At 38.0% G+C, this 12,609-nt stretch overlaps 1 protein-coding gene across 15 annotated transcripts in view; it reads right to left on the reverse strand.

The window, feature by feature from the left end:
• The window catches only part of LOC115224513 (fibrillin-2-like), a 202,202-nt gene that overhangs the window by 46,437 nt on the left and 143,156 nt on the right, over positions 1–12,609 (reverse strand). For all 15 annotated transcript variants that reach the window (XM_036513124.1, XM_036513126.1, XM_036513125.1 and 12 more), the window contains 6 exons: positions 9,953–10,090; positions 8,423–8,560; positions 6,057–6,194; positions 5,327–5,464; positions 2,269–2,406; positions 688–825 (listed from right to left, as the gene is read on the reverse strand). In XM_036513124.1, the coding sequence (XP_036369017.1) occupies positions 688–825; positions 2,269–2,406; positions 5,327–5,464; positions 6,057–6,194; positions 8,423–8,560; positions 9,953–10,090 (828 nt within the window). The remainder of the gene's footprint in view (positions 1–687; positions 826–2,268; positions 2,407–5,326; positions 5,465–6,056; positions 6,195–8,422; positions 8,561–9,952; positions 10,091–12,609) is intronic.

The raw sequence follows: 12,609 nt of genomic DNA on the forward strand, positions 1-12,609 counted from the left end.
TATTCCAGGGCCAGATACACATGCAGAAGTCCTTTTTGTATAAGATTAATACAAGGATAATATAACATGAGAATGGAAGATAACAGGCCTTGATAGTATTTCACAATATTTGTTTCTGTACCACAAACTAGCTTTAAATTGAGTTGCTGAGTTTATATTCAAATACCATGGTAGAAAAAATGTTCTTTATTATATAGTTGAATACTGTTCAGCAATAGACATGTGTGTGCTTCATCTGGTGGAATATGATTATATTATATGACTGTGGCCATACTGGAGCACAGCCTTAATGGGGTTTAGTCGAAGAAATCGACCCCAGAAATTATTCTTTGTGAGCCTAGTACTTATTCTATCAGTCTCTTTTAGCATTGGTTGTCAAGCAATGGCAGTGGTACAAACACAGACACACACACAAATACATGCATACATATATACATATATATACATATATATAAAACAAGATTCCTTCAATTTCCATCTACTAAATCCACTCACAGGACTGTGGTCGTTCTGAGGTTATAGTAGAAGACCAATTACCCAAGGTGCCACACAGTGGGACTGAACCCGGAACCATGTGGCTGGGAAGCAAGCTTCTTACCACACAGCCACACCTGTGCCTATTGAGAAACTCTAAATACAAAAATGGAGCAGTTGACTTGCTTTCATTTCACTCTAAATTCTACTTACCTTTTTGACAGTTGTTACCTTCGTAGCCAGGGGCACACCCACCACTTGAGCAGGTGCCTGACTTAGGATTACATAAGCTATTCACAAAGCAGTGGCAGGTACTTCTACAGTCTTTACCAAACTTATCACTGGGGCACTCTGAAATATAGAAGTAGTTATTTATTAATAAACAATCACAGATTCTAGTTTTCCATTTTGTAATCCCAAATTGGTAAAACTGAACTAGTGAAGGAACCTCTAAGTAATTGCTCGTCCTTCCAGAAATAACAGTAAAAATCTCTACCAAACCACAACCATGAAAAAGGCCTTCCCTTTTCACATTGGATAATACAGTCCCCAATTCTTAGAAAATGATGGGATGGTCATGGTTGGAATATTTTTGACCATAGATTTCTTAAATTAGAGGTGACATGGGCTAAAAAACAATAGTAACTAAGATGTTTTCCTAAAAATCTAGAGGAGCAAGAATTTGAATTTGAAAGTCAAATTGGAACTTGTTATAATACAATGTCTTTTTAAACAAAAGTTTAGATCTTTTGAAATATGTCTGGGACATATTTGCTCTGTAAAAACGCCGTATTCATTGTTATTTGCCATTGAGAATTCTCAATGGTGTTAAAAAAACACCAAAAGTCATTCCAAGTTGCCCTCCGATGCAGCAGTGAATGCATTCCTGTCTTGCTGGCTCTCATCAGCACAGTGTACCTACAAGGGAGACAACCCTGTAATGACTTCAAGAAGCATTTGTTTTCCTGATAGTAAATCAGTATCAAAAAAATTGAGTGGATCCATAGTATCGAAGTTGTGACCTCCCAATATGGAGGAGTAGTGGCTTGACCTTGAGAGACTCAATGATCTCCAAGCAACACACACTGTAGAGTAACATGACTCCAGAGATCGTTCGGCAGAACTCCGTTTTGGATGCTTGTACTCTTTCAGTCATTACCCAACATTCACGACTAGAGGTAACGAGAGGCACAAACACTGAATTGAATGGTGTTTGTCTTTATCTTCTCTAACTTTGCAAAATAGACTTTAAATAGACAAAAAAAGTACTAGGGCCAATATGACTGGATTGTGAGTGCTCCTGGATGGCCATAGTCTAATGATTGAAATAAATTTTTAAAAACTCTAAGAAATATAATTCTTGTATATTTTAACCTGTTAACATACTTCACATCTCTCTAGATTGGGAGAGTTTAATTCCCATCACTAGCAAAGTGAGTGCTCCAGTATGGCCATAGTGTAATAATTGAAATAAGTTAACTGTTAACATACTCCAGGCCTCTCTAGACCTGGAGAGTTTAAACCTTTAGCATTTAAAACAGCCATATCTGGCCAAAATATTCTACCTGCTTTAGGTTCAAAGAGGCCAGATCTTGCCTATCACACTTACCCTACAATGTCATTCTAAAAATAAACAGTTGTAACATCGAAATCTCAAAAATACAAGATAATCCAGGATTAATTTCAAGTAATGTGAATAAATAAGCATTTCAATTTGACAGAATAATCTGAATGCTAAAGGGTTGAACCCCCATCTCTAGCAATTTAAAGAGATGATCTGCTAAATTTACTCACGTTTCTGACAGTTGCTTCCTTGGTAGCCAGCTTCACAGCCACCACTGGAACAAACGCCAGTCAAAGCGTCACATTTGCTGTTGTTGGCACAGTGACAGGAATTGACGCAGTTGTGACCAAATTTACCACTTCTGCATTCTGTAGAAATTAAACACCAAAAAAACATTAAAACATTAAATAGAATAGGGTACGTGGTGAAGGCACAAAGCTTAGAGATTACGGTTGTAACGCCCTGAGTTCAATCCCTAGAGGCATATTGTATCCTTGAGCAAGACACTTTATTTCAAGTTGCTCCAGTCCACTCAGCTGGCAAAAATGAGTAGTACCTGTATTTCAAAGGCCAGCCATGTTACACTCTGTGCCACACTGAATCTCTCTGAGAACTACTTTAAGGGTATACGTGTCTGTGGAGTGCTCAGCTGCTTCCATGCTAATTTCACAAACAAGCTGTTCCATTGATTGGATCAACCAGAACCTTTGTCGTTGTAACCAATGGAATGCTTAGATTAGAAATTATTACTATTACTCTTTTACTTGTTTCGTTACATTGACCTCACTATTTGACTTGAAGTTTATTTTATTAACCCCCCAAAAGGATGAAGCATAGTTGACTTCTAAGAAAGAGCAAGAACACAAAATACAGCTAATTTTTTTTCTAGTGTTCTAATGATCTCCATATAATTTCCAAATATAAATTTAGTTGGTCTAAATTATCATATAATTTAGTAGTCTGATTTATAATCTAGACCACTTTAAGACAGTCAGTTTATGTCATGGAACCTGGAGCAGTCTGAGGTGGGTTGGCATCAAAAGGGTTAATAAACTTGAGAAATATCATCATCATCATTTAGCGTCCATTTTCCGTGCTAGCACAGGTTGGACGGTTCGACCGGGGTCTGGGAAGCCAGGGGCTGCACCAGGCTCCAGTCTGATCTGGCAGTGTTTCTACAGCTGGATGCCCTTCCTAACGCCAACCACTCCGCAAGTGTAGTGGGTGCTTTTTACGTGCTACCTGCACAGGTGCCAGGGGAGTCTGGCATCAGCCACGATTGGTTGGTGCTTTTAACGTGCCACCGGCACGGAAGCCAGCCAAGGCGGCGCTGGCAACGGCCGCGTTCGGATGGTGCTTTTTATGTGCCACCGGCACAGAAGCCAGTCGAGGCGGTCTCAATAGAATCAAACATGACATTCCTCAAAAAAAAAAAAGATAGGTTGGCATAAAACTGTTTTCTGCCATTAAGGGTTATGAAATTTTCAGCAGATATATCTGATTTCCATAGCAGAAGGGTTTAACATGAATATTTGCACTGTAAGAGATATTGAAACTAAAAACCGGGGACTGCTGTGCTCTGTAATAGTTTTGGCGTAATTTATTGAATAAAATAGAACTCTTTAGAACAGCCCTTAAATAATGTATAAAGAAATCACGTTTTTACTCTTAATAATGAATATTCTAGTGACACACCATGGTATCTGATGTCATGGTGTGATTATTAAAAATTATTTTTATTTAGGACACAAAATGCTAATATCGCCAAATCTAAAAATGGTTCTGGGCTAAAGATAGCAAAAACAACAAACTTTATCACGAAAGAGAATTAATTCAAAACAAGTATATGGTGATTAAGTTCAGTGAATGTCTTACCAACACTTCACAAATTTCTACTTTTATTTGCCAAGATTAATCTGTACAGTACTATTGAACACAACAGTATACCCCGTTGTAAATGTATTTTTGTGCCTTTATTGAATAGCAGTTTCTGTTTGCCTGTCCATCGGGTGATTAAAACTTCCATTTATATTTTTATTTGAAACTAATGTTACTTATCCCGTAGTTCTTACCACTATGCCGGTGAAAATTGAAATAAAATACGTAAAGCAACAGTCGCCAAATGCAAAAGCCAAAGAACTGTTTATTGCTTAAATATCACTTTGGAGATAAAAGAACATTCAGTCCGACGTATAGGTGTCAACATGAGATATGTACTATGGAAGAGCACCTTGTGCTTATCCTAATGTAAAAGTGTTTGTGTGGCAAAAGTTTAAGGTTAATTATGATGTTCAGTTCCACTGGAAGTTGTATATATTGTAGGCTGAACAGCTTTCCTTCCTTTTATTGGCCTCATGACAATTTTGAAAAGGCTTACTGTGTTGAGATTCTCTATCAATCGATTTTCCTTATTTAGAAGAAACAGTCAACAGTTTTTAACGTCTCAGGAATCTTTAATGCCCTAAGCAAAAGTAACAATCCCATACAACCACCAAACATCTCCACAACTTAACCATCTTCACCTATACAAAGTTAACCATCTTCACCTATACAAACCATCCAATGGACAGTTGGGCATTTGCTAGTGTGTGTGTGTATACATATATATACATATATATATATATATATCTGTAAATGTAATATGTGACACTTATTCGGTAGCTATGATAAAACTCCAAGTTTCGGATGCTGAGGTGGAAATTCACGCTGCCATCTCTTCAGTTATCCAGCCATCGGCATCTGAAACTTGGAGTTCTATCATGGCTACCGAATAATTGTCACATATTACATTTACAGATAAATTCCTCTATTTACAAGGTCTCTATTTATCAAGGTCTCTTTCATTCTTTTGTTGTCTTACCGTTTCTATCAATATATGTGTGTGTGTGTATATATATATATATATATAATATATATATATATATATATATATATATATATATATATATGTAATGCATTTTAATGTAGTATTCTTTGGCTGTTGTTTAGTCTCGGGTCAGCTCTGACCAAGAACATTCTTGCTGCGACCATCTTGGACTATATTCTATGTCTTCCTACACTGTTTTTTATGGACAACATGGTGCGATTTTGGAAAAGATTTGGTAACTATTTCTCTTGGATAGTGACCATATCGAGGCTCGAACAAGTCAAGTGTCATTTCCAACGAACCTTTTACCAGCCCCTGATACGAAAAAAAAAACCTAAATGTTTAGAGACTAAATTTCTCTTTGATCCTTTGTCATTATAAAACCACAACAGTAACAACAAGATTATCAATGCAGTCCTTACTTAACTGACAACTGTTCCCTTCATAGCCTGCAGCACATCCTCCTTCTGAGCAGGTTCCTGACACTGGGTTGCACTTCCTGTTGTCTGCACAGTGGCACATACTGGTGCAGTTGGCACCAAACCTTGCATCTTGGCAAACTGTTAGAAAAGAATATCAAGTGTAAAAAAAATGTCACTGACTGACCTCCACTCATACTCACTTGGCCTTTGAGTCTGCTCCACCTTTGACAAACCCCACTCAATGTTTCACCTCACTTCACTCATGATCTCATGTCATTCTTCATCTCCACTTTCATCTTGACCTTATTCCACCCTCCACTTAAGTCTACTCTCCACATAAATTCACTCTCTACTTAAGTCTATCCTTCACTTAAATCCACTCTCAAGTTAAGTCCATACAATTTTCTTAATGCATATTTTTGAAATGAAATTTAACAGAGCAAGCCCAAATACTCCACTTGTTTTATGTTCAAATTGACCAGATCTGGCCCTTCAACCTACCCTACAATGTCATTGCAAGAAATAACACATCATTGAAGTCTCAAAGCTCTGAGATATCACATGGCTAATTCAAAACAATGTGAATAAATAAGCATTACATTTGATAGAGTAACCTGAATTTTAAAGGGTTAATATAGTTCTGGAGATCTAACTTGTTTGATTATTTATTTCATTTATTTCAAAGGAAGATGGTAGATTAATATAAAGCATACAAAAATGTATATCTTACCTGTTTGACAGTTGCTACCTTCATAACCTGGAGCACATCCTCCACTAGAGCATTTCCCAGTCTGACGGTTGCACTTACTGTTGTCTGCACAGTGGCATGTTTGCTGACAGTTTGGTCCAAAGTTATCTCTGGAACAAACTATAAATATGAAGACAAAAAGAAAAAGAAACGATGGTTAGTCTACCAAATCTGTGTAAGTTTTTCAACCATACCAATGTACTTACATCTACAATATTATCGTGCTCCCTAAGATTATGAGCGGCAGAATCATTAGCACGCTGGGAAAAATACTTGGTGGCATTTCGTCCATCTTTAAGATCTGAGTTCAAATTCCATGAAGGTTGACTTTGCCTTTCATCAATAAATGAAGTACCAGTGAAACATTGTTTGTCCCTTCTCAAGCCACGCCTGACTCATAAGGGCCGGTTTCCTGGTTTCCTTGGTGTATAGGTTCCCCACCTGAACAGGACGCCTGTCCGTCACAGGTGAGCTGCAAGATGCAGGAGGAAAGAGTGAGAGAAAGTTGTGGCAAAAGAGTCAGCAGAAGTTCGCCATTACCTTCTGCCGGAGCCGCGTAGAGCTTAGTTGTTTTGCTCTTAAACACACATATCGTCCGGTCTGAGATTCGAACCCACGATCCCTCGACTGGGAGTTCGCTGATCTAACCATTAGGCCATGTGCCTCCACAGCGAAACATTGGGGTCAATGAAATTTATTTATCCACCCCCCTGAACTTGCTGGCCTTGTGCTAAAATTTGAAACCAATATTATTATGCTTCCTGCAAAAATATTATTGTAGTCAATTCTGTCATACCATTGAACTTCTTTTAAATGTTATTCCAGACATCCTTCGGAGAAACTCCATTCCAGCTGCTTGTATTTGCAATCATACACCTTCAGGCATTACTTGACATTCGAAACCATAGGTGAGGCACAAAACAAAACTGAACAAGATAAAGAATAATCAACTGTACCTGTACTTCAATCAGCTTAAATTTCAAAATAGTCAAATTGTTGTAGTAAAGATTGTTTGCCAACATAACATGGCAGTCCTAGTTTAGGACAAATGTTGCTGTAATTTAGCCCCAGGAGACATCGTCTCCAGCTGGCTGTACGACACGATCTGTGTCCTTATATTTTCGAACAAGAGAATCTAGCACCCCCAGTCAGCTCAAAACAATATCTGTGTATCGAGATTTCTGGGTTATTTCTCTTCATCAGCACAGAATAATTGTTCAGCTAGAGGTGGCACTGTCAAACTCCCGTTCAAAATATATAGTTTTCAAAGTGACAACTAGTCACTAATTTATAAATTAGAAAATTACTATTTTTAAATCTCACAATGTGAAATATTCAGCAACAGTATTTTGGAGTAAAGATTGTTTGCCAACATAAAAATGGTAATCCTGGTTTAGGACGAATGTTGCTGTAATTTAGCCCCAGGATACATCATCTCCAGCTGGCTATATGATATGATCTGTGTCCTCATATTTTCGAACAAGGGAATCTAGCACTCCTAGGGCTAAATTACAGTAACATTCGTCCTAAAGCAGGACTGCCATGTTATGTTGGCAAACAATCTTTACTACAAAGTACTGTTGCTGAATATCTCACGTTGTGTGATTTAAAAATAGTAATTTTCTAAGTTAGTTAAATTGTTGTTTCATTGTTTTATATATCTACATTCTGAGTAATATATAAAGAATAGTTACAGCAGAAGTATAAATCTGTATAATAAATCTGCAAAATTAGTGTTGGGATATTTAATGCAAGGAATATTGAGAAAAAAAAAATGTTTATAAATTTTTGTTGCAAGATTCCTGATGTGAAACCCTGCATTGAAACAGATATTGTTGTACTTCGGGACGGTCTTTATTTCTTTTTTTGCCAAATAAACACATGTATTCTCAGAGAATGGACTAGGCAGAGCAAGAGCACACATGAGGATGGAAAGTGTTGCTGAAGAGGTCACAGATGTGTGACGAAAGATTTCCGGACAATGGACATGAGTTAAAATAAAAACAGTAATAAACGAGTGAAAAACAAATATATAGTGCGTGTGTTTATTTGGCAAAACAAAAACAAAACGGAAAAAATGACCATCTTGAAATACAATTAAAAAAATTTTAGAAAAAGACATTTGTCCATGTTTCTTATTCTTTCAGCAAGTAAAAGAGACGATTCTGGATATATGTTGCCAATTTAGCATGTGGTCTACCAAGCCATTTAGACTTTAGTGTGCAGTCTAGTAATATATAAAGATTAATTTAAGCAACTCTAACCACTCTGTTGTATGAAAATGGTATCGTTCCCAGCCAAAGGAAACCAAAACTGGGTACAAAAGATAAAATTTGGAAGTAACCTACCCTTTTGACAGCTGTTTCCTTCATAACCTGCTGCACATTCTCCACTGGAACAGATCCCCAACTGGGAATTACATTTGCTGTTGTCAGCACAGTGACATATATTCTGGCAGTTAGGACCGAATGCTCCACTTTTGCAGACTGAAAGAGAAATAATCATCTGTATAGGATTGTGGAACTGGTAGTGACAAACGAAGCGGGTGGGAATGTGAAAGGCAGATACAAGGTGTTCGGAGGGGATGGGTGTTGAGAAGAAAACAAAGTAGCAAGGGATGTGAATACGAAATGGGTGGCAAAAAGAAGTGGTTCCAGGGAGAAGGGTGGGTAGGTTGGGGGCTCATGTAATTACAGCATCTCAGCTGTGCCATATTTAGAAGAGTGATGAAGGAGTGGGTATCAAATAGATGAGTTATGGGTTGAAGACTTGACGAGGACAGATTGGATGTCGGGACATAAATATATAAAACTGAAAGAAGCCTGTCATGTGTGCGTTTGTGTGTCTGTGTTTGTCGCCCCAACATCGCTTGACAACCGATGCTGGTGTGTTTACGTCTCTGTAGCTGTTCGGATAAAGAGACCAATACAATAAGTACTAGGCTTACAAAGAATAAGCCCTGGGTCGACTACACCACAGCTAATTGAGCAACCTAGATAACAAAAAATTGCCCACTACCTCTGTATATCTATAAGTTTATATATATATATATATATATATATATATATATATATATATGCATATATATTATTATTGTTATTATTGATATATATATATATATAAAGTAGTGTTTGTTGCCACTTCAACATGGCTGTTCCATACAGATCTACGTTACTACCATTTTTTTAACCCCAGGAGAACATCTCCAAGTGGTTAATGACACATGTGTCCGATATATTACAAGCAGGGGAATGAACCCCTACCATCTAGTGGTGACAAGACCAGTAGACCAGTCTAAATTCAGGGTATTTCCCTTCATCAGAGAAATACATATCGATATATCTATATGTGTATATATGTATATATGTATGCATATATATATATATATATATATTATATATATATATGCATATCAGTCGCCATGATAGATCGTTAGCCACTACACACATTTTTTTTCTCTCCTTGTTTTTTCTGTGTCCCTTTCTGTAGAAGAGCATAGGCTCGAAACGTAAAAGACTTTCTATTCCTGAGCGTTATACTAATACATCTGTTTGTTTTGTACACCACCTGTCTTCGTCTTGTTTTTTTTGTAAACTCTCCCTATACATATATATATATATATATATGAATAAATATACATCGCTAAAGTGACTAAGGGTACAATTTAGCACCAGCTTTGCTAAAAATAAGGGTTAAAACAACCCTTAGCCATGATAAAGCACTTATCTTATGACTGACATGGGAGGCAGGTCCCCTTCACCATCTGGGGCATAGCCAGATCACCAGTGATTTCGCATTTTCATTGCAACTTCATAAAACAATTTTGTATAACAACATTACCAAACCGGCTGGCATGTTTAGCTCACGTATTTACTTACCTGTCTGACAATTGATACCCTTATAACCAGCAGCACATCCTCCACTGGAACAAATGCCTATCCGACTGCCGCATTTGCTGTTGTTTGCACAGTGACAAGCAATTGCACAGTTCAGTCCAAATTTACCTAGTTTACACACTGAAAATAAAATAGAAAAAAACTAATGTTATTGAATAACCCATAAACACGTTAATTAGTTAAGTCTGGTATACATAGGTTTTATGATGGACATTATTAGGAAGCAACTTTTACATACATACAGTGGAAAACTGGATCTAAAAATATTGGTTGCCAGGAGACTAAGGGGGCCCACCCGCACCTACAAGGGGTCTACCCGCACCTACAAGGGGGCCCACCCGCAACTACAAGGGGGCCCAACCTCACCTACAAGGGGGCCCACCCGCAACTACAATGCTATCATTTAATTTTTCTTTTTTTTTTTTGTTAAAAGTATTCTTTTCAACTATCTACAAACACAGCCAGGCTGAAACAAATTAATGCATTCTTCCAGGAGTGAATAAAAAATTCTCAAACTTGAGGGGATGAGCTCCATAGATACTAACATGGGGCCCCATATACGGAATCTAATGGCGTAGGGGCCCACTTGCCATCAGGCAAACTGGCAACCTAGCCAGTCTGCCATTGCATGCATACACACACACACACACTCACACACATAATGATTTAATGTACATTCATCAAGCACTGTTTATTCTAAGAAACCAAGAATTTAAAATAGAGGACTGAGCAAGAGGCTATGCTAAAGCAAACCATATTTGTCCAGTCTTCTGTTTAAACTTGTTGGTTTCATAGAATAATCAGCACCTGATGAACGTACTTCTCATGTACGTGAAACTATTAGTAGCGCATGTAATATATGTGGAGTGAAACGCATACAGTAATATTGGATCCTCACTGGAGTACTCTTCTTGTTGACCTTTTAACGTAGATCAATTTTATATATATACTAGCTGAAGGTGACCCGCTCTACGCGTGGGTAAGAGTGTGGTTGTTACTTTCTGTTGCTTCCTTTCAGCACGTAAAAAAGCACCATCCGAACGTGGCCGATTGCAGCACCGCCTTGACTTGCTTCTGTGCTGGTGGCACGTAAAAAGCACCAACTGATCGTTGCCAATGCGAGCCCCCTTGGCACCAGTGCCGGCGGCACGAAAAAAGCACTCACTACACTCACAGTGTGGTTGGCGTTAGGAAGGTCATCCACCTGTAGAAACACTGCCAGATCAGACTGGAGCCTGGTGCAGCCTCCTGGCTTCTGGGACCCCGGTCACACTGCCCAACCCGTGCTAGCACGAAAAACGGACGTTAAACGATGATGATGATGATGATTCTCCGTATTTGTTTCTCTCTCCTTTCTCTCTCACTTTCCCACTCTCTTGCTTTTCTTTTCTCTATGACTCTCCCTCGCTTTCTCTTACTCTCTATCTTTATCTATCTCTCTCCCATTTATAAACAACAGAAGATCTTGAGTAAGTTGAGAAAGAAAATATTTAGAAAGATCAATCAGAAATATGAGGCAGTGGCAATGGAAAGGTCTGCTTCAAGGCAGACAGCAAAACGCTAACATTTAAAAGGGACAGACGAACTTGCGAGCTGAATAAAAATAATAAAATATTGGAAACCAAAGTTTGAAGGGATAGAATCTGAGGATAGTAGAGTCACTATGGCTGGCATTTGTTAACGACGGACAGCAACGTAGTGACAGTTTAACGGCTGGTGTAAAATTTTGAACTTGATGTAAAAGAAAATTCGTAAACACCAAGTTTAGAAGTGATTCTTTCTCACGACAGTAGACTCACCATGGCAAGCATTCAAAACTTCTTTATCATGGACGGCAACACATTGACGATTAAAAGGCTGGCGCAAATTTTTTAGCTTGATGCAACAGAGAATTCCTAAACACCCGCTCTTTGAAATTTTAATCCCCTTCCAGCCCCATTTAGACCCCTTTTCACATTTTGGTTAATATAACCCGATTTCATTCGGGTGTACTGGGGCCACATTTTATAAGATGAGGAATTTTGTCCTAGAGGTGACGCCTTTCATTTGAGGAACAAAATAGTTGTGATGCAAACTTGTCAGCACCTTTAACATAGGTATGCATATTTTCAGGTGAATCGACCGACTACGTAATGCACACATATATATATGTGTATATATATATATGTGTGTGTGTGTGTGTGTGTGTGTGTGCGCACGCATTATATATACAAATGTATACAAATGAGATATATATCTGTATAAATTAAATTAGAGATAAAACCACTAATAGGCAAATCAAACAGTGAAAAACCAAAAACAAAAACATAAAAAAAGAAAATATAACATGGAAAATATATCTATATATATAAAACTCTAGTTGTGTGAGTGTCTGTCCCCTTCGATTTAGATTCCTAACTACTCCCAAATTTTGCGGTGCAGTTTAACCAAATTCGGGTATCTTATAGTCGTGATTCATATCGAGCCCGTCTGGGTATTAGCGCGCGTCTACGATGAGTGTACGATTTTAAAAATAATTTAACATCATTTTTTATTCCATTTTAATGCATATTTTTTCGTTTGTCGATGGCGGCGGAGTTGGCGTCCACGCTCACGCCTGCACCCGTGTTGCTTCTCCCCCTTCTTCCCTCCCTCGTGAA

The sequence above is a fragment of the Octopus sinensis genome, linkage group LG25 (genome assembly GCF_006345805.1).
Source record: "Octopus sinensis linkage group LG25, ASM634580v1, whole genome shotgun sequence".
Taxonomy (NCBI): domain Eukaryota; kingdom Metazoa; phylum Mollusca; class Cephalopoda; order Octopoda; family Octopodidae; genus Octopus; species Octopus sinensis.